Raw genomic sequence first — 21,897 nt, forward strand, 5'->3', positions numbered from 1 at the left:
GACTATGTTGGATGAATGGGTGAAGCAGGAGGGAGTGTGGGTAGACAGTCAGGCAGACCGGGGAAAATGAGAAGTGAGCAGAGGCAGACACTGACTCTCTGAGGCAGTGTTGTAGCTCATCTCCTTGGAGGTGTGGTCATCGTTCTGGTACAGAGCCCCCAGCCCTTTCCACACCAGCCTGGATGATCTCAGATGCCATTTCTATCTCATCCTTAGGCAAGTGAAGAAAGTTGGCCTAGTGGTGAAAAGCTGACATTCCAGTTACTTCGGAGAGATGGAGGCAGGAGGATTGCCAGTTTGGGAAACAGTGAGATTCTGTCTCAAAATAAAACATTGATAAGAGAGCTGGAGGTGTGGCTCAGTGGTAGAGCACCTGCCTAGAATCCCCCAGTGAGGGGCTGGGGTGTGGCTCAGTGGTAGAGCCCCTGCCTAGAATCCCCCAGTGAGGGGCTGGGGTGTGGCTCAGTGGTAGAGCCCCTGCCTAGAATCCCCCAGTGAGGGGCTGGGGTGTGGCTCAGTGGTAGAGCCCCTGCCTAGAATCCCCCAGTGAGGGGCTGGGGTGTGGCTCAGTGGTAGAGCCCCTGCCTAGAATCCCCCAGTGAGGGGCTGGGGTGTGGCTCAGTGGTAGAGCCCCTGCCTAGAATCCCCCAGTGAGGGGCTGGGGTGTGGCTCAGTGGTAGAGCCCCTGCCTAGAATCCCCCAGTGAGGGGCTGGGGGCGTGGCTCAGTGGTAGAGCCCCTGCCTAGAATCCCCCAGTGAGGGGCTGGGGTGTGGCTCAGTGGTAGAGCCCCTGCCTAGAATCCCCCAGTGAGGGGCTGGGGTGTGGCTCAGTGGTAGAGCCCCTGCCTAGAATCCCCCAGTGAGGGGCTGGGGTGTGGCTCAGTGGTAGAGCCCCTGCCTAGAATCCCCCAGTGAGGGGCTGGGGGCGTGGCTCAGTGGTAGAGCCCCTGCCTAGAATCCCCCAGTGAGGGGCTGGGGTGTGGCTCAGTGGTAGAGCCCCTGCCTAGAATCCCCCAGTGAGGGGCTGGGGTGTGGCTCAGTGGTAGAGTATCTACTTAGCATGTGGACATGTGGACAGCTTAAATTCAATCTCTATTATTTAGTAGTACTAAATAATATACAAATAAAATAAGAGAAACATCAGATTACTTTCCTGAGGAAGAGCTGACAGGCAGAGAGAGACTCCATCACTCAGTCTGCAGTGTCCCATTTGAGACTCTGACCTCTGCTACCCAGGCCAGAGCCTCCTCCCACTGTTTCTGAGATCCCATCCCACTGCCTTGGCATGGGGTCATGACCAGGAGGCTCCAGAAGCACCGCGCCCACCCCTGCCTGCCTGTGGCCGCTGCACAAGCTGGGCATTCTTGAAGAAACAAAGGCTGGCTGGGTTGCGGTGGCTCTGGCGTCTCCCTGGAGGGTGTCTGGCCTCTGCAGGATGTCAGGAAGTGGATCTGGGTGGTGGTCGAACTCTGTCACTGGGTATCCCAAATCACATTAAGACAGCCCTTCACCCCTCCTCCCAGCCCAGCTGCCCTCCTATGGTCATAGGAAGCTCAGTCATCAGCTTAGGCAGGGATGCTTTCCTTTCCAGGCAGATGAGCTCTGCCCCTGCTGCGGGGCATTCCTCCTATTTTCTCTCAGCCCCTTGAAAACCAGCCGTGGCACTGCTGTAGAGTACCTGAAACCTAGTACTGGTCCCATCTGCCTCCTTGAGATCTATGCCCTGGGCCAGCTCGGAGACACCCCTTCTTAATCCCAAGAGCCATGGTTTGGAGGATGGGGGTGGAGCAGAATGACTCCTCACCTCACTGCATGTGGGCATGTGTGCTCTCCCACCTGACCCCTGACCCCTGACCCCTGACCCCTGACGCCTGTCCACTACTCCCATAGTAGATGCCAGGCTCTGCTTTAGGCATGGGCTGATCCTTGATGGTTTCTGTTCTCGTGGAACTGGCAGGAGACACTCGTGTGACACCTTCACAGACATCCATACATCCTTCCTGGAGTCTATTTATTCATCCACACCATTTACACATCCTCTTACTACTCATCCATCCATCCATCTATCCGACACCCCATCTGTCCCTCCATCCTCCCACCCATCCACCCACACCATTTGCACACTTTCCCGTCCAGCAGACTGCCCATCCATGCATTTATCCTTCTGTCTGTCCGTTCAGCCACTTTGCCTACCCACCCATCCCTTCCATTCACCTCCCCACTCCATCCATCCCCCATCACCTAATTGTCCATTCATCTATTCACACACCACCCACCTGGCCACCCCATTCACGCACCCACAGTCTGTCTGTCCATCCTCACAGTCTGTCTGTCCATCCTCGGCCCCCTGTACAACATGCTCACTGAGCCCTACTTTGTAGCAGACCTGGATGGGGAGTAAAATGTTTCCTGCCTTCAGGGAGAGCGGCAGGTAAGCGGGCTATTCTTGCTTATGTGGTAAGTACCAAGAGGAGGGGTGACAAGGGCTGAGAAAGGGAAGCCATTTGGGGCTTATCAGAGTGTCCCTTTATTACAGTGCCCCTGAAACTTTGCCCAGACACTTAATCAAAGGAACCAGGCTCTAACTAACCCACACTGGGATCTAGGATCAATCCAGCAACTGGGTCCATTGAACTGTGCCTGTAAACACCAGGGCGGAAGGCGCCAGCCACGTCCATATTACAGAGTAGAGTGAAGCCCTCAGCCTACAGGGAGCCGGGAGCTGGCCCAGGACCACACAGAATGTGGGCAGTGGTGAGGGGTGCTGGGCAGAGCGGGCAGATGGGTGGATCTGGATGGGGCGACTGTCTCTTGCAGCTGGAGTCTGTCTAATCTGTTCTTGGGTAGTGCTCACCCCTGTGCCCACCCCAGTTGATGGGAGTCATCTGCTGTGTTAATTCTACCCTTGTATTCTTTCATGCCTATGCCCCTGGCCTCCCCACTCCCTGCCCCGCTGGAGCTGGCTCTGCTGAGCTCCTAGCCAACCCCTACCCTTCCCCCTCTGCCAGGAGTGACAGAACCTGCACTGTGCCTCAGTGGGCCATTTTGATTGAGCCCCATCTCTGCTGTATGTGTACCAGATTAAAAAAAAAAAAAAGTCCCAGCCCTAACTCGTGCTGCCGTCCTGTGGCTTCAGAGACACGCGTGCGCGAGTGCGTGTGTGCGTGTGCGTGTGCGTGTGTGTATCTACCCTTGAGCGTGTATCCGTGTATGTATGGCACACAGTCACACATGTGCCAGTAGAGGCTGGAGGTCTCAACTTCGAACTTTGGTGGGGTTTTTTGTTGTTGTTGTTGTTGTTTTGTTTTGAGACAGGGTCTCTCACTGGCCTGAATCAGTTCAACAGGTAAGCGAGGGTGGCTGCCAGTGAACTCCAGGAAGCTGCTTGTCTCTATGTCCCCAGTGCGAGGATTACAAGCACAGACCATCATGCCCGGCTTGTTATGTGGCGGCTGGAGACTGAACTCAAGTCCTTGTAAACACTTTGCTAACTGAGCTCTCTCCTCTGCCCCCTATTTCTGGTGTTTCTGAAACAGGATTTCATGTAGCTGAGGCTAGCCTTGTACTCCTGAGTCTCCGGCCTCTGCCTTTTAAGTGCTGGGATTACAGGTGTGCACCGCCATACCCAGCCTCCCTGGCCTCCGCTGCCCTGCTCAGGCAGGCTGGTTCCCACAACAGTGGTGGGAGTGGGCTGCTTTGGCTGGTTTCCTGCTGGGTTAATGGCTCACTTATTCGGTCTCCATAGATCTTCCCAGGACCCTGCATGGGAGGGCAGGCTACTGCTGGGGCCTCAAGACACCAGGAGGAGGGTGGGAGGCAGATGGTAGGTTCCAACTGTACCCAAGAGACTAGTGGGACAAGAGAAGGCCCTGTGTCCTCAGGACTTCAACTGGCGAGCCCCTGACTCAGTCTACAGGGGTACTGTGGTCAATGGGGCTAGCTCAGTTTCTCAGCCCATTGATTTCGACAGCCACTTGGGCATCTACTGACCAGGGACTGACAGAGCAGTTCAGGATGCAAAAGCTATGCAAAAGTCTAAGGGCCAGGCTGGCACTCTTACCTGCTCTCCCACAAAAAAGCCAGGGGACCCAACTATGTCCCTGATGTCAATAAATAAGGAAAAGTTAATTTTGGTCGCTTGAAATGAAAGTTGTGACTCTTATCTCATTAGGGAACATCAAATGCACAGTATTCAAGACCTGCTCAGTGAGTGTGGGGAGACAAGTGTGGGTGTGGGTATACAGGTTCAGATCATAGAGGGGAAGGTTGACGTGGAAAATAAAGGGACCAAGGAGATAGGTACCCAGTAGAAAGACAACTGTGAATGTCTCAATATGCCTCCTAGCATGACAGGTAAATAAAGAGTTTCTCTGGAATGCAAATGGTAATATGATGGTCAGAACCTTGATGGTCTCTTGTTCTTTCTCCCTCTCCTTCATCTTTGGTTTTTTTGAGACAGGGTTTTTCTATGCAGTCCTGGCTGTCCTGCAAGCCTCTATATAGACCAGGTTGGCCTTGAACTCACAGAGATCTGACTGCCTCTGCCTCCCAAGTGCTGGGGTTAAAGGTGTGCATGACCACACTGGGCCCTATATCATCTGTGGTTCACTAGCCTTCTCTCCAGCTTCAAGGTCAGCAAAATCCCAGGACTGTAAGGAAAAGGAATGAAACTGAGGCCCAAGAACTCAGCCTCAGAGAGAAAGAGAGGGAGAGAGAGGGAGAGGAGAGGGGGAGGGGGAGGGGGAGGGGGAGGGGGAGGGAGAGGGAGAGGGAGAGGGAGAGGGAGATGGAGAGGGAGAGGGAGAGGGAGAGGGAGTATGTGCTAGGGGTTTGGCTTAGCACTAAAACACTTGCCTAGGATCTCTAAGTGAGCTCAGTGGTAGAGCCCCTGCCTAGAATCCCCCAGTCAGTGAGGGGCTGGGGCGTGGCTCAGTGGTAGAGCATCTGCCTAGAGTCCCCCAGTAAGGAGCTGGGGTGTGGCTCAGTGGTAGAGCCCCTGCCTAGAATCCCCCAGTCAGTGAGGGGCTGGGGCGTGGCTCAGTGGTAGAGCATCTGCCTAGAATCCCCCAGTGAGGGGTTGGGGTGTGGCTCAGTGGTAAAGCCCCTGCCTAGAATCCCCCAGTCAGTGAGGGGCTGGGGCGTGGCTCAGTGGTAGAGCACCTGCCTAGAATCCCCCAGTGAGGGGCTGGGGTGTGGCTCAGTGGTAGAGCATCTGCTTAGAGTCCCCCAGTAAGGAGCTGGGGTGTGGCTCAGTGGTAGAGCATCTGCCTAGAATCCCCCAGGGAGGGGCTTGGGACATGGCTCAGTTTAGTGTTCATTATGCTCCTGCCTAGACCTGGGTCCTAGTATTTCCCCTCACAGAACTTTTTTCTGAGGACCCCAGGGGCTTCATGAATATTCTGGTTTCCCTCTACAGCCCCTCATTTCCTGTCCTGGGATGAGTGTCCTACCCTCCCATGCACAGTGGTTCCCTGCAGGGGGCCTTAGAGGAAGATTGTACCTCAGGCTCAAGCTCAGTCAGGAAGCAACAGGGAGGGGAGTTGGTCATGTCTCCCTTTGGTTTTCAGACCTCAAGGAGTAACCACGAAATTCCAATCTCCTGACAGCAAAGAAACTGAATCACTCTTGCTGGAGCCTGCAGCCCCCACAAGAATGCTGTAAGGCTTTGACCTGCCATTCTCAGATCTGCCACCACAGCCAGAGCTGTGTTCCTCACTCCCCTTCAGCTTCGTGGACATGGGCCACTGGGTCTCCCCTGCGTAGCTGCTCCATACCGGCACACTGCACCAGCCCCTCTCCAGGCTTCAGGCTGCTTTCTTTACAAGAGGAACTTGAGGACTTGGTGGTAGGAGCCTGAGGGAGTTCCAGGCTTGGGATGGAGGCTCACAGAGACTGACATCCAGCTAGGACTTCGTCAGGTTGGTGTGGAAGGAAGACATAGGTATTTCCCATTTCTTCTCCTTCTCTCACAGACTTGATGAATGCCCACTAAGGAATCTTCCCTTTGGTTTAAATTGAAACCATGCAGAAAGTTAGGTAGTTTGGAAAATTAAGACAGTGTGTGGGGGTTTGGGGGGGAGGAGGGAGCTAGGACCACCACAAGACATGTGGATACCAGGAGAGTCTTGAATTCATAGGTGACAGCAGGGTGCCAAGGTATAGTCTATTCTGAGACAGAGACAGAGACACACCGGGAGACAGACTAGGAGGCTATCAAGTGGTCCAGGAGAGAGGAGTCAGGGAAGAGCCTCAGATCTAAAATACTTGGGACAGCACATAGGTTGGTGGGAACTTATCAGCTCCTGAGGCTGAGGCTGAAACTGGGATGGGTTCATGTTTGGATAGCAGGTAGGACTTTTTCCTTGTCCTTGAGGGACTGGGCTCTGGCAGGAGGGGGAGGGGTTTATAGCAGGAGGTGACGCCATGGGAGACTTGTCACTCGGGCACAGCCAGCACCATCTGCTTAGGCATCTGCCTACCAGAGGTGGTGCCTCCTAATTACCTGGGGGGAGGGGTCAGGAAGAAGCCTGGGAACCACCATATCCCACTCCCTCCCACCACCGAGGGGTTGTGTTGTCCCACGGGGCCCTCAGAGCAAATGGACCACAGATCCACTCCTGGGGTGGGGCGAGAGGGTGGTGGAGGAGCCTGGCTACACATCAATCCAATGTCATTTTATTTTATTTTATTTTTGTGATAAGGTCTTATGTAACTCAGGCCAGACTCAAACTCAATATTTGCCGAGGAAGATCTCAATCGCTGACTTTACCAAGCGCTGGGCTCACCGGCCCGGGCCACCATACCAGCTTTTACTTGGTGCTGAGATGGGACCGAGACCGTCATGCACGCTAGGCAAGCACGTTACTCACTTTGCCAGACGAGCTACATCTCGGGCTTCTTTTCCCACGGTAGCAGAGGCTGGCCCGATATTCCCTCCGTAACTCATGCTGTCTTTAAATGCTCAGCAATCTTCCAGCTTGTTACAAGGGCTATTCGTGTCTGTCTGCTTTTTGAAAAGAATGTTGTTGAAAGCAGGTGTGTGTGTGTGTGTGTGTGTGTACGCGCGTGCACGCGGGCGTGCGTGTGTTGCTCAGGCCAAGTTGCACGTGCAGAGGTCAGAGGACAGCATTCTGTTGATTCTTTCTTACCATGTGGGACCTGGGAATTAAATTCAAATCCAAGGCCTAGGTGGCAGTTTACCCACTGAACCATCTACAGTAAGTCTTTACCTGATCCAGCCTGATGCCTTCTTTTAACATTCTAAGAGAGGGACGGACATTAACAGAGTGTAGTAGAGAAATAAGTAGAAATGGTACCCTGGTCTAAAATATAAACGCTAGGGAATCGGCGACAGAAGGAACAGCAGTTTATCCGTGGTGACAGGGTGGGCTCAGACTTCCTTTGAAGGGGGACGCGGAAACCGAAGCCAACCAGACCCAGGGGCAGCCAGGCGGAGAGCCGCCCCCAGCTGCGCTCCCGGAAGATGCGGCAGGCTTGGGCTCGGACCCTGCTCCCACTCCAGGGACCCTTGGCCATTTCCGGACCCGCAGCCTCTCACCCTACCATCAGGCGCGCATTCCTGCCGCCCCCGCTCGTGCTAGGCACAGGCAAGGCCCCCGCCCGTGGGAAGGGGGCCGTGTGCCGGGGAGGCGGGGCTGGGATGGCGCACAGCTGGGTCACATCTGGTGGGAGTGCGGAGGAACCAAATGGAACAGAAGGTAGCCTTTCATCCCGCGAGGGAAGAGGCTGCTTAAGTGTCTCCTCGCTACGGGGCGCCTGAGGTTTTCGGGGACCAACCCTCCCCATTTAGGAACATGATGCCAAGACAGGCTTGCCTGGGGGAGGGGGAAGGATGGACCGACGGAGGGACATAGAATTTGGTCCCTGATACCTTCTTGCCTGACCCTCATGTCCATACCTAAGACATCTAACAGTAAGGGCATCTCAAAGTTAATCGCTCAGGACACACTGCTGGCTACCACTTTGGCTCAGTCAGCACGGTCCCCAGGGAAGGAAGCCCGCTCGGGGACAGGAAATGCACAGCGAGAAGCCAAGGATGTCGCCCGCGGAGGAGCACTAGCCCTATCACCCAGGTCCCAGCGCCGGGGGCGCGTCCCTCCACGTGCAGCCGTGGCGGACGTTGGTCAGCCTGGGTGTCGCCCAGAGCAACTCCGGAGGGTGACTCGGCGCAGGCGGGACAGGCTCGTGCACAAAGGGGGCGGGTGCCGTGGGTGCCCCAGCTGGGTGGTTCCCAGTCCCCCCCCCCCCGTCGGTGTCCCACGTGGGAACAAGAGATCGCCCTAGAGGTTACGCCCCAAGGCTAGCAGCCAATAAGCGCCTGGGGGCGTGGCGGGCAGGGGAGGTTTAAGAGCTGGTGAAGCTAGAGGCGCGCAGCTGGACCGGGAGCCTCGGGCGGCCGGACCAGTTGGCACTGGGACGATATTACGTGCGGCCGCCGGCCACCATGCTCCAGCGGTGCGGCCGGCGCCTGCTGCTGGCGCTGGTGGGCGCGCTGCTGGCTTGTCTCTTGGTGCTCACGGCCGACCCGCCGCCGACTCCGGTGCCCGCTGAGCGCGGACGGCGAGCTCTGCGTAGCCTGGCGGGCTCCTCTGGGGCGGCTCCGGGTCCAGGGTCCAGAGCGGCCGTGGATCCCGGAGTCCTCGCCCGCGAGGTGCACAGCCTCTCCGAGTACTTCAGTCTACTTACCCGCGCGCGCAGAGACGCGGATCCACCGCCCGGGGTCGCTTCTCGCCAGGGCGACGGCCATCCGCGTCCCCCCGCTGAGGTTCTGTCCCCTCGCGACGTCTTTATCGCCGTCAAGACCACCAGAAAGTTTCACCGCGCGCGGCTCGACCTGCTGTTCGAGACCTGGATCTCGCGCCACAAGGAGATGGTGAGACCCCGCGCGGTCTGGGCAGGAGGATGAAGTGGGGATCACCCTCTGGTCCAACTCGTGACTGACGGTAGCGATAGCGGCTTCTGCTACTTAGCTTTGGGTCTATCTGGGAAACGATGACTCTGATAAATCCCATCACAACCCCGCATGGCTGCTGGGGCTCACTTTGCCTTACAATCCTGGAAGTTGCTTTCCGTGTTGCCCAGGGTCACCCCAGCCACATGCTCTATGTCGGGATGAGTAGCCTCCAGCTTAGGGCTGGTCCTGTAACACTTCTCTGAAACACTGGAGTGAATGGCCATAATTGTTCCCAAACTTTTCCAAGTTGAATCAGTTCCATCCTGGGTCTCCTCCACTCAGAACGAACCCCTTCTTCCCAGGTGGAAGGTACTACCCTTGAAAGTGAAATGGGGGGGGAGGCATAGCACCCCTGGACTAGGCATAGTGAAAGGAATGGGTGCTGGTTCTCCAGGCTTGCTTAGAACCTTGTCTTCAGTAGCTCAGCTCCCCCCAACCCCCACTTAGACCAACTTCATACACATAATAAAAAGACACACCCCACTTTGAAAATATCCCTGGAGGCTACAACAAGACCGTTGGGGCGGGAGAGCAGAATGCACTGCATGTGTGTGTGTGTGTGGGGGGGGGGGTGCTGGGTATTTGGTGTGAAGAGGACGGCTGACTTTCCTTCTGTTCCAGCCCCAGCGAGCTGGGCCATCAAGCTTGGCTAGACTCCTGTTTTAGGACAGTTGAGGTTAAGAGGACAGGCTCCTATCTAATCTTGGTCAGAGAGGGGCCCTGAGAACCCCATGGTAGCCTCCTGAGAATGAGGCGTCCCTTTCCCAGGGGCTCAGCAGGCCTTCGGGAGGGGGCAGCGGGGGGCCATGGGTTTTGTTTGGCTGCAGTGCCGTTAGGATTCCCAGCGCTAGGCTGCTCTCACGCCGGCCCCTTGGGCAAGGCAACAAAGCCCCTTTCTCCAGCCGAGAAAGGCGTCGGCCTCTTGTGTACAGCTATGCACTCCATGGGAACCGTTGGCTGGCGTGCTGGCCACTCAGGTTGCCTGGTGATGAGGGGGCCTCTGTGTCCTCCCCCCAGCCCTGAATGACAGCCCTCGTGGGGCACGATCCCTGAGCCAGGGCACTCCCCCACTCCTTCATTCAGCCTTCCTGCTGTGTGATATTGGACAGCATCTATCCCCCTCTGGGCCACCATCGGTTCTGAGAAACTCTCATTTGAGGATTTGGTAGCTTTGTTTGGCACAGAGGACTCAAAACCAAGTCCCAGTTGGACTGTGTGATCTGGTGAAAAGCCTAGGGTCTCTCTGACCCTCTCTTGCTCTCAAAAATGGAAATACTATCTTCTAATGAGGTATTATAAAGCGGACTGTATAACTTTAGGGGAGGTTCTTGGTGATCCCAGCAGTCATTCCGAGTAAGGGTCCCCCCCCCAACCAGGAAGCGCATGCTCACCTCCTGTGCACATGACAGACAAAGCCCCCCTCTTGTGTGCTATGAGCAAGGGCCCTTGGAACCTGTAGCAAAGGGCCTGGTCTCTTGTCTGTCCAGGGTGGCTGCAGTCCGATGGAAGGTGAGAGAGTTGCATTAGCCTGGGTTGAGTATGAATGGATGGACGGCTTCCTGGAGGAAGACGCCATCTGCATCAGAGTCCTATGGTTCAGGAAGAGCAGCCTTGGCATCGGGCATGATTGTGGGGTTGTACAAAGAAATCAGGCAAGCTCTGAGAGGTGGAGAGGCTGGTCAGTGAGGGGCAGGCAGAGCGCCTGGCCTCTGGCCCGTTTGCTCCTCCCCCACCACTAAGGAGCGCGCCAGGCTGCAGGCTGCCACCGCCACAGCCACAATGGCTGGGGCAGAACTTGGCATCCTGTGTTTCTTTGAATCTCAGTTCCAGGAACAATGCTGCTTCCTGTGTGTCTCTCCCCCACCCCCTTGCTTGCCCTCACCAGCTCTGCTGCCCTGCTCTGCCCTGTCCATCCTCCTTAGGGGAAGTTGGTGGGACGGGGAGAGACTGGAGATCTGGGCCTTCCATTATTTCTTCCTGAGTGTAGACACAGGCTAGGGTCCTCTCTGGTCTCTTTACTATATGCCAAGAAGAAAAGAAGATGGTACTCCCCTCCCAGGGACACTTGGGAGAGGAGAGTCCATTCCTAGCACTTGACTCTGCACAGGAGAGCTGTGTTGTGCCCATTTTACAGAGTTTCTGGGGACTAAGTAATACCCACAGGTACCCCTCCCCCCTCCTGATTGCCTTGTATTGGAGAGACAGCAGGCAGAATACCTCACACTCCCGTCTCTGGGCCTCCTTGCCCCCCCCACCCCCAACTGAACAAAGGTGACTTTAATCTCCATAGCCTTGGGCTGGGTTTTTAGGACACCATCGAAGCGCGGGAGAACAGGCCTCTCTCTTGATCTCATTAAGAAAGCATTTTCCTTTTAATCCAGCATCAGCGTCTGCACAGGCCGGCCCGCTGTACCTCCCACGGCATTCCTGGGCTGAGATGCTGGGGTGCAGGGGGGGGGGGGGCTGGATGCGAGTCTGTGCGTGTGGGCTGCCCCGGGTGTCTGCAGAGACCTGGAAAGAGGGGGTGCATACTTGCAGATGATAGCGATCCCAATTTTTGCTCTCCTAACCTGGCCCTCACTGGAGTGAGCATCTGGGCATGGGGTCAGCCTGAATAAAGAAGTAGGACTGCCCTGGGCACGATATGCCACCCCTGCAGGCTTGAGGTAGTTAGTTCCTTGGGTGACCTGTGACCTCCAGGTTTGCATGCGCACACCCAGGTTTCCTTGGGACCCTTTTGTGCACAAAAGCAAAGTGAAGGCTGGTGGTTGTAGGGTAGCCTGCTGCTCCTGCTGTGAGCAGCCCCCACCCGCCCTGGGGTTGCACTCTGCAATGCCAGGGTGCGGCAGGCGGCACGCGCTGGGCGGGCCGGCGGAGGAAGGAACATTCCTTCCCGTGTGCCGACGGGCCCAGGCGGGCGCCGGCAGCTCCTGGCTCCGCCCCGGCGCCCCCCTCCTCTTCCGTAGTGCAATCCTGCCAGGGGGTGGCCCAGCTCCTGGCCAGGTGGAGTCTTGGTTGTGGCCTTGGGCAAGGCCTTCTGTGAGTGGGGAAGAGTTTTTCCTTTCGGAAACTGCACCAGCTGCTCAGGTGCCCTGCTGTGGGTCTGGGGACACGAATCCTTTTCTGCTACCACCCTGTTGACCACTGGTGACCTCCTAGAACCTGGCTGGGTGTTATGGCAGAGGAAACCTGCTCTGTAGGGCACAGGAGGAAGTCCAGGCCAGAGTCACGCATGGCCTTACCCATACTCCCATGCACAGGACCTCTCGCCCAGCCGGCCCAGTTAACCAGGCCAGCTGTATGGAAATGACAGCCCGGCCACTCCTGCTTAACTCGGCAGAGTTAAGGCTGGCCCAGCCCAGGACAAAGCTGGCGGACAATGGCTGGTGATTCATCCTCCCTCCGGGGCCCTTTGTCTGCCAGGGCTTGGCAGCAGCCCAGCAGAGGCCTTTGTCCCCGACCCGAGTGAGTGAGGCTCAGCTTCCCAAAGCCGACCTCCACCTCCTCCTCCTCCTGTCCCCCACCCCTCCCACAGTTTGGAAAGCCTGCAGGCTGGGCGGGCTGGCTAGCTGTGTCAATAAGGGTGTGTGCCCCGCCAGGTGCACAGGTTGGCGGGAGGGTTGGTTGAAGCCCGTTTGCCTGGCTGGTGGGTGGGGCATCCCACCTGGCTCGTGCCTCCCAGCTGCCTATGGTGACCTTGAGCCCACCTGTCGAAAGTTGGAGAGTGAGCCCACCTCCCCCAGTCATCCCAGCTGCCAATTCCGCCTGGGCGCTTGAGCACGCATTCTATGTGCAGTGTTGAATTCAGGACGTTCAGTGCAGGCGGGGGGCGGAGTCTAGACCTGCAGCTGAGGGCACTTGACGGTTGGGGACCCCTGGTAGGGGACTTGGAGCCGAAGGCTCAAGATCCCGTCTCTTCTTCCAGACGTTCATCTTCACGGACGGGGAGGACGAAGCTCTGGCCAAGCTCACAGGTTGGTCCCAGGCTTGGGAGTGGGGGTGGGGGAGCTGATCCCAAGCAACTTCTTCCCCTGAGGCTGTGAGGTCACCGGCTGCTGCTGCGGGGCTAAGAGGCCAGTTCATTCGGCTTGTTTGCCTCATGCCCCGCCCACTACTCCTGGGCCCCTGATTCTTATGCAGAGGAGACCCTTTCAGTCCTCGGGGGACCCTTTGAGTCCCGCTTAGCAGCAACAGGTGGCCCGTAGTAGGGAAAAGCTGGCTGAGTGAATGGGCAGGGGTAGCTACCCTGGGGAGGGGGCTGGGCTGGGGTTTAGGTCTGGCGCAATGAGAAATGCCTACTGCTCTCCCCTGTCCACAGGCAATGTGGTACTCACCAACTGCTCTGCGGCTCACAGCCGCCAGGCTCTGTCCTGCAAGATGGCTGTGGAGTATGACCGGTTCATTGAGTCAGGGAAGAAGTGAGTTTCTACCTTTCCCACTGTGCCCCGTCCGTGCCCCTTCCCTGGCAGCCTGGCGGTCCCTGACACCATCCCGCCTTGTGTTCAGGTGGTTCTGTCACGTGGATGACGACAACTATGTCAACCTCCGGGCGCTGTTGCGGCTGCTGGCCAGCTATCCCCACACCCAAGATGTGTACATCGGCAAGCCCAGCCTGGACAGGCCCATCCAGGCCACGGAACGGATCAGCGAGCACAAAGTGGTGAGTGTCTCCCAGCGCTGTCTCCCAGGGCTGCACACACCCTGAGGAATCGGGGAGTCTCCTGACAACCATTTCACTTCATCCAGAGACCTGTCCACTTCTGGTTTGCCACCGGAGGAGCTGGCTTCTGCATCAGCCGAGGGCTGGCCCTAAAGATGGGCCCATGGGCCAGGTGAGTGTCCCCTGCATGTCTGCTACTACCCACAAGAGCAGAGTGGTCCTGGTGTTCCTGGGCCTGGGAGCCTTGCTGCAGGGTCAGGCTTGGGCTATTTTTTCCCAGATACCCACTCCTCTCCCAGCTGGTGCTTTCTGCTATTCTCCCTACCTCTGCTCTGGCTAGAACACCCTTGGTTGATAAACCCTTCGGCATGGGAAGACTGTGGTTCATGGTGGGGGTGGGGCATAGTGTACTTCGTCTCTTTGAGCCCAGGTTGGCAAGGTCTCGTCTGCTCGCTGGCCATCTGCTAACTTCAGCCTCTGCTTACCCTTCCCTTGCAGCGGGGGACACTTCATGAGCACGGCAGAGCGCATCCGGCTCCCCGACGATTGCACCATTGGCTATATTGTAGAAGCACTGCTGGGTGTGCCCCTCATCCGGAGCGGCCTCTTCCACTCCCACCTGGAGAACCTGCAGCAAGTGCCCACCACCGAGCTCCATGAGCAGGTGCGTGTGTGTCCCCCAGGCCTGGGTGGCCAAGCAGGGAACTCAAGAGTCGAGGGACAGAAGGGAGAGGGTGCCTCCAAGGAAGAGACAATTTTTATCTACTTATTTAGGTATTTGTTGGTTTATTTTAGTTTTCCGAGACAAGGTTTCTCTGTGTAGCCCTGGTTGTCTAGAACTATCTCTGTAGACCAGACTAGCCTTGAACTCAAGAGATCCACCTGCCTCTGCCTCAGTGCTGTATTAAAGGAGTGTGCCACCACCCCCAGGCTTATTTATTTACTTTTGGGTTATTGAAACAAGACTTCACTATGTAGCCCAGGCTAGCCTTGATCCTCTTGCTTCAGCGTCCCATATGCTGGGAATCAGTTATGTGCCACCATACCCAATTCAGAGTCATTTGGGGGTGGGGGTGTATGTATGTTTTCATTTATTTGCTTATTTACTTAGAGATGGGTCTCTTGTAGCCCAGGATAGCCCTGAAGTTGGTATGTAGTTGAGAATGACCTCGAATTCCTGATTCTCCTGACTCCACCTTCCTGGGCTAGGATTGCAGGAGTGCACCACTACACCCAGTTTATGCATGCTAGACAAGCACTCTGTCAGTTGAGCTAGCCTGGGGTCACTGTTTTAAATAGAGATATCAGAGATACCCCATTCTCAGGTGTCACAGTCTATACCGAGCTGCTGGTCCACATAAGGTACCCCAGTTTCACTCTCTAGCTCCTCACAAGAAAAGTAAAATCGATTGTTCTAAGTTGCTGATCCTGCCCTTTGAGGGGACACATCTGCTCTGAGTTGTTCATGGTCGTAGGCCCCGCCAAGGTGGGCTGAGCAGGTGTCCTTGGTCTAAGAGAGCAGCAGGAATTGCCAGGCAGGACTGCCACCTCTCCAGCATCTTTCCGTTGCCCCCAATGCAGGTGACCCTAAGCTATGGCATGTTTGAAAACAAGAGGAACGCAGTGCACATCAAGGGACCGTTCTCGGTGGAGGCTGACCCATCCAGGTAAGAACGTGCAGAGGGCCACCAAATACCTGCTTATGACCTCCCCAGGAACCCCATGGTTGGGACTGCCCGAGGGTGCATGGCACACCACACAGACCGGTCTTTACTGTGTCCCCACAGGTTCCGCTCTGTCCACTGCCTCCTGTACCCGGACACACCCTGGTGTCCCCGCACCACTGTCTTCTAGCAGCTGTGGTTGAGACCCTGTCCCTGGGTGCCCCTGGTATCCAAAGGGCCCAGGGACCCCTGTTGTATGTCCTGGCCTTGGTGTATGAGGCTCTTTAGGGCTTTGTGTATGTGTGTGTGTGTCTATATTTGTGTGTTAGTGTGGCATGCCCACCCGTGTTGCAGACTGCTGGGCAGTCGTGTTCTTCAGGGAGTGGCAGGTCTGTTCCTAACTACTCTACCCTCTGAGAGTCACTCCAAGGTCAGTTCTGTGGGATCTGTGTTTGGATCTCTGCAGTGGGGGGTGGGCAAGAGGCCTCAGGGCTCCCCTCGGGGGTCCATGGGTGCTGACTTGTAGCACAGTCTCTTATGTTGGGGTACTAGCACCTCCATGGGCCTTCCCCGTCAGCTGAGCTGTGCCCAGTGCTGGGGAAGCCGGTTTGGGTAGTGAAAGGCCTGGGCCTCTCATGAGCTCTGGCCTGGACGCTGCCTGTGGCCATTTGGGTGAACAGTGCTCCCCTCCCTGCCCTCCAGGGTGGAGGTGAAGTCTTCAGTCCCACCCTCTGATGTCCTATCTTTGTCTCCCACACCAGTGGGGTTCAGAGCTATGAATTTTATCTCCTCTCCAAAGTAGAGAGAAAGTCGCCCATAGTGGGTGTGCCTGTACATATTGTGACAGTATTTTTTTACTGTGCTGTTTCTTGAAAGGGGAGGGGTGGGTGTGAAAGAGGGGGGGCAGTTGTTTTTTGGGATGGGCTGGAGAGGGTCTTATTTTATCTTTTCTGTGGATCAGAAAAACATGGAAGCCAGACAGGCTTGGTCTCTGGCAAGCTTGACCATGAGCGCCTTCCTACTGTATTTATGCCTTCCAGTATCTGGAATCCTCCCCCTGCTATCCTCCCCAGCACCCCAAGGCTCACCTCACCCTGCCCCCACCCCACCCCTACCCCATGGGCTGTATTCTGTGTTCTTTTTGCAAAGACCTTAGCTAGGCAAGCTAATGATGATAAAGAAAAAGCTCTCAGGGAATTGATGTGTTGTTACCATGGTGACGTCCGTCCACTGAATAAAGGTGCTCTTTGCAGCAACCCAAGGGGCTCTAGTCTTCCTTGGGAGTTGGGGCTAAGCCACCTGTCCATCAAGGTAACTCCAGGGGCCTTTGAGATGAGGCAGGGGAGACCGGGTCATGACATGGAGAAGAAGGTAATTGGTAGGAAGCCAACTTACTACTTGGGAGGGAAACGTAGTGTTAAAATAGATGAAGTGTGACCAGCTCAGTGTAGATTTGTCTCTGATGGGTTGGTACCATGTTGGGAGGTGGGGGTTGGACAGGGCTTCATTGGCTGCTTGATCAGGTCACACCCTGTGTCAACATCACTTATGATCGATAAGGAGTCCAGACCTTCCTGGAGGAAGAGCGGTTACTGGGGACTGGCCAGAGACCCATTTTGCAGACAGGAAAATCGAGCCAGTCCCCAAAGCAGGGTAAATCAGGATGACCTAAGTCAGGTAGCCAGGCTGCTGAGATGGATGACCCCCTAGATCTTGGTTCCCTATCAACTCTGCTGACCTGGCCTCTCATCTGTCCTGAGAAACTTAGAGGTATCCTCTGAAAATGGGCGGTACCCAGGCTGTTCACTCGTGGGTAGGTCTGGCAAGGACTCAGCTCTTTCTGAGGTGCTTCAGGGACCTTCCTCAGATCCAGCCACAGAGGGTGGCTGATCAGGGGGATCCCTGATCACACCCCCTTCCTGTGGTCAGTCTCCTTGTCTCCTCTTCTTTACAGCGAAGCTTCTCGGAGCTGGCAGGCTAGCACTGCCCACCTGCTGCCCCTCTGTAGTGCCTGCCTGTTCTGACCCGACTCTGGAGTGACCTGGGGCTCTGTGTCCTCATTACCTGCCACCTGTGTCCTTTGCCGCCTTTGCCACACCATTTGATGAGAGAGCTGCCCCTCCTAACTCTACCAGACATTGTTCACAATCACGGGTTCAGCACCCCAGGTGGACTGGGCATGGCCCCTGCTGGTAACGACTGGCCAGGCTTTTCAGTTTGGCTTTTTAAGGCCTGGGGCAGCTGCCTGGGATTTTTCAGAGTAGGGGAACCTCTGTGGTGGCCATTGTCTTCAGCGTACAAGGCCTGGTGGCAGTGGCTCAGGGCCCTACTCGTGGATGAGGAAGCTGACATTTGCTAGGGGGTGGAAAGGTCGTGATGGAACAGTCTGCACACAGGCTGTGGGCCTCCTTCCTGTCTGGATGAGTCAGAGGCCTGCTACCCTCTGCTCTGGTCGGCACAAAGCTTGGAGCTGGCATCAGCCTACCCACAGGGCTGAGGTACGGCTGCACCAACCTCACAGGCTTGGAGTCGGGCCCCCAGCCAGATTGGGGTTCCCATTGGGATTGGAACCAAAGCACCTCATGGTGGTCTAAATAGCCCTGAGCCTGGAGGGACATATAACCTCAGCATGGAGCAGGAGGGGAACCCAGGGAGGTGGCATAGATCTCTAACCTAGTATTCACAAGGCTGCTGAGGCAGGAGGATTGTGAGGATTGTGAGATCAGGGCCAGCATGGGTTACCAAGTGAGATAAAAAAATCATTTGAGAAACGGAACCCAAGTAGAAAGGGTCCAGGAAGGGTATGGGCAGTGGCTTCAACTACTCCCAGGTATAGTGGGCCGGGAGAGTTTCTCTTGAGAAGGGAGGCAAGCTGACTGATTTTTTTTCTAGGCAGGGTTTCTCTCTGGAAACCCTGGAAGCCCTGGGCTTCTCAGGAAGCCCTGGCTGTCCTGGAATTCTGTAGACCAGGCTGGTCTCAAACTCAGAGATCCACCTACTTGCTTCTGCCTCCTGAGTGCTGGGATTAAAGACATGCAACACCAGTGATTGGCTGCCTGTCTGCTTCAATGAGGGTCTAAGCAAGGAACCCTCTCTGATCAATTAATTCAGTCAGGTGTCCTGTCCCAAACCACCCATCACTGTGAGGCTTTCAAAAAGTTTATAAAATGCCAGGTACCCTGATGCCCCATGTCTGTAAATCTCAGCAATTGGGAGGCAGAGGCAGGAGGATTGCCAAGAGTTCAAGGCTAGCCTAGGCCACCTACAGAATGATGCTCCTTCTCTCCTCAGCCCCCAGTAAAAGTAAAACTGCAAATGCAAGCTATAGGGTATCAGGGAGGGTGCAGAAACAGAGAGGTTCCCAGCTTCCTCTCTCGAGCTGAGTGCTAGGTTATGGTGGTCAGGACTAGCTGAGCTGAGCTGAGCTGAGCTGAGCTGAGCTGAGCTGGGAGAGGGTGGCAGGGTAGGGTTGCAGTTTTCAACTTCCCTCTCTGAACTTCCCTCCTCTCTGGGGTCAGCAGGGCTGACTTCCTGGAAGAGGTGTCTCACTGCTGGAGCCGGAAGGCCAAAACCACAGAGTGTGAGCACAAGTCAGCATGGGTCTGTGTGGGTGCTCCTGCTTGACACAGCCCAGACAAAGGCACCCCAGGGTGGGGTTTGGAGGGGCCTGGTTAGGAGAAGGCTGGGAAGGGCAGTGAATAAAGGCACTGAGTCTTCGGTCTCTCCCTGTGGACAGACCTCTGATGGCAGAAGTCAGACTCCTCTGGGTGGCTTCACCCTGCTCTCTCTGTATTCTGGGCCTGAGGTCTCAGGAGGAAGCAGAAGGCCCTGGGTAGACACAGCAGTTTATCAGACCCATTGGCCTAGCCTGTGGCACATTCTCCTAGGGCCACCTGCTCACCTGACCCCAGCCTTGACCTCTTCCCCCACCAAAAATAAAAAAGCCAAACCAAACCAAAATAAAACAAGTACATTTTTTTCCTTTTGATGCTTGGGATTTAATTTTTTTTTTTTTTTAAAGTTGGGGCTGGAGATACGGCTCCATGGTCAAGAGCGATGGCTGCTCTTGGAGAGGAAGGACCCAGGTTCGATTCCCAGCATCCACATGGCTGCCCACAACTGTCTCCAATCATAGGGGATATAACACAGTCTTCTGGCCTCTACAGACAGCAGGCATGAATGGTGCACATACAGGCAAACGCCTATACACATAATTTTTTTTAAAGGTTGAAAATAATTGTCTTTATGTGTCACAGTGCACATGTACAAGTTAGGTCGTTAGTCTTAACAGTAAGTACCTTAACCAGTTGTGTCATCTCACTGGTCTTTCAGCTGTTTTTTTTTTTTTATTGGGGTGCATTTCCATTGTATACAGTCATTAGTTTCATTAAGATGGCTCTATTCATCACGTGCTCTGACCTATTTAATCATCCCCTCTACCTTCTGTCCCCTCTAAGACAGTTGTCTTTCTGAGGTAGTCCACGTGTATTTTCATCACACATGCACACACATGCACACACGCACGCACACTTACCAAGCTTGAACCAAGTCCTGGGTTCAAACGAGCATTATATGGACATCCTTGGATAAATAGAAGTCAAGGCCAGCCTGGACTTCATCTTGAAAAATAAGTAAGACTTGGAGAGAGAGAGTGTCAGTGGTTAAGTGCACTGGCTGTTGTTTTTCCTGAGGATCTGGGGTTCGAATCCCAGCATCTCTATGGTGGCTTAGAACTGGCTTAACGCCCTCTACTGGCCTCTGCTGGTACTGCATGCATGTGATGCCAAGATATACATGCAGGCAAAATACTCATACATATTAAAATAGTAAAGTAAGTAAAATAAGAGAAGGGGGAAATGTATAAAAACTAACCAGTCCTGCTTCCTATCCAACTACATATGTAAAGACACTTGATAAATCCCTAGAAAGAACCCTAGGACCAAGAGGCACCCCATATTGGATGCTAGAGGCTGCGGTCATGAGTTTAGAGGACTTAGAGGTCCTGTTCAGGGATCCACCGCCACAACCCACCGTGGTCCTTGGGTGCCGCCTGGTGGCCACAGTTGATGACTTCTCACCCTGGGACTCCCACTGTGAGTCCCAGCTTTCCAGAGACCCTCCCCCAGATCTAGGGGCTACAACCAGGAAGAACTAAATATATTTAATAAATATAAACATATAAATATATTTCCTTCTGATTTGTTCAGTTTTCCCTCTTGGTAGTGTTGAGAATTGAACCATGGGTCTCACATATGCTAGGTGAGTGCTCGAAGTCCTGAGTACATCCCTGGCCTTCTAATGTCTGACTTATGCAGTCTGGGTGGCTCATGAGTGGTCTTGGCCTGGCTATCAGTGTGGCTCAAGGTGCCAGCATGAGCCTTCTCTGCAGAACCACTGTCTGCTCCCCTCCTCCTCAACATAAACGTCCCACTGGAACCTCTGGGCATTGGTGGATACAGTATTCTGCTGAGGGGAAACCAGCGCCTCCTGCTGGACCCTTGCTTCCCATGAACCTTGTTCCAGCTTTCACATAGAACTCCCTCACTCAGGGCCACTACGCAGGTGCTTTACTACTGTCCACACCCCAGCCCCTCATGGGGGATTCTAGACAGGGGCTCTACCTCTGAGCCACGCCCCAGCCCCTCATGGGGGATTCTAGGCAGGGGCTCTACCACTGAGCCACACCCCAGCCCCTCACTGGGGGATTCTAGGCAGGGGCTCTACCTCTGAGCCACACCCCAGGCCCTCACTGGGGGATTCTAGGCAGGGGCTCTACCACTGAGCCACACCCCAGCCCCTCACTGGGGGATTCTAGGCAGGGGCTCTACCTCTGAGCCACACCCCAGCCCCTCACTGGGGGATTCTAGGCAGATGCTCTACCACTGAGCCACGCCCCAGCCCCTCACTGGGGGATCCTAGGCAGGGGCTCTACCACTGAGCCACACCCCAGCCCCTCACTGGGGGATCCTAGGCAGGGGCTCTACCTCTGAGCCACACTCCAGCCCCTCACTGAGGGATCCTAGGCAGGGGCTCTACCACTGAGCCACACCCCAGCCCCTCCGTGGAGCCATGCTCCAGTACAGAGATTTGATTGGTCCCCAGCTTCTGTCCTTCCTCTGTCCCTTCCTGACTAGCAGTCAGAGCAATGCAGTAGAAATGAATACTAGATAGTGTCACTCTCTATGGCTCTCTCTCCATCAATGGGGTCCTGCTCTTCTGTCCATCGAAAACAGTGTTCCCATAGACCTCATTTCGCACCCCTAGCCTGAGGTACAAGCAACTACCCTGTGTACAGCCTATGGTTCTGGATTTGTTAGCCAGTTCAGGAGATAAGTCGGGGGGTTGGGGGGAGGAAAGAGAGGCCTGTTTTTTTTTTTTTTAAATTGTTTATTTTAAAACATGAAACTCAAGCTGAATAGAGACCACAGAAATTACATGGACAAGAACTTTAGTTATTTGCCAAGAAAAATAAAGTTCCCCAAAGAAATAAAAAATCAAACCCCAAACCCAGTTTAAAAAAATGAAAGCACAGCAACAGGAACACACAGCCATGGCCCTACGGAGGCTGGAGGGGAACTTGGGGTTGGCTCAATTCAGAT

At 55.2% G+C, this 21,897-nt stretch overlaps 1 protein-coding gene across 1 annotated transcript; it reads left to right on the forward strand.

Moving 5' to 3' along the window:
* The first annotated feature begins 8,377 nt into the window (after positions 1–8,377).
* Positions 8,378–16,554, forward strand: Lfng (LFNG O-fucosylpeptide 3-beta-N-acetylglucosaminyltransferase). The gene is made up of 8 exons (XM_076923522.1): positions 8,378–8,893; positions 12,900–12,948; positions 13,293–13,392; positions 13,481–13,634; positions 13,721–13,806; positions 14,133–14,298; positions 15,216–15,301; positions 15,422–16,554. Exons 1-8 carry the CDS (start codon positions 8,465–8,467, stop codon positions 15,486–15,488), a joined length of 1,137 nt encoding a protein of 378 aa, XP_076779637.1. The 5' UTR covers positions 8,378–8,464; the 3' UTR covers positions 15,489–16,554.
* The last annotated feature ends 5,343 nt before the right edge of the window (positions 16,555–21,897 follow it).

Source organism: Arvicanthis niloticus, chromosome 24 (genome assembly GCF_011762505.2).
Source record: "Arvicanthis niloticus isolate mArvNil1 chromosome 24, mArvNil1.pat.X, whole genome shotgun sequence".
Lineage (NCBI taxonomy): Eukaryota > Metazoa > Chordata > Mammalia > Rodentia > Muridae > Arvicanthis > Arvicanthis niloticus.

Coding starts and splice junctions, on each gene's coding strand:
- Lfng (XM_076923522.1), top strand. CDS start 8,465: ATGCTCCAGCGGTGCGGCCGGCGCCTGCTGCTGGCGCTGGTGGGCGCG. Junction 13,807..14,132: donor AAGATGGGCCCATGGGCCAG/GTGAGTGTCCCC, acceptor CTTCCCTTGCAG/CGGGGGACACTTCATGAGCA. Junction 15,302..15,421: donor GTGGAGGCTGACCCATCCAG/GTAAGAACGTGC, acceptor GTGTCCCCACAG/GTTCCGCTCTGTCCACTGCC.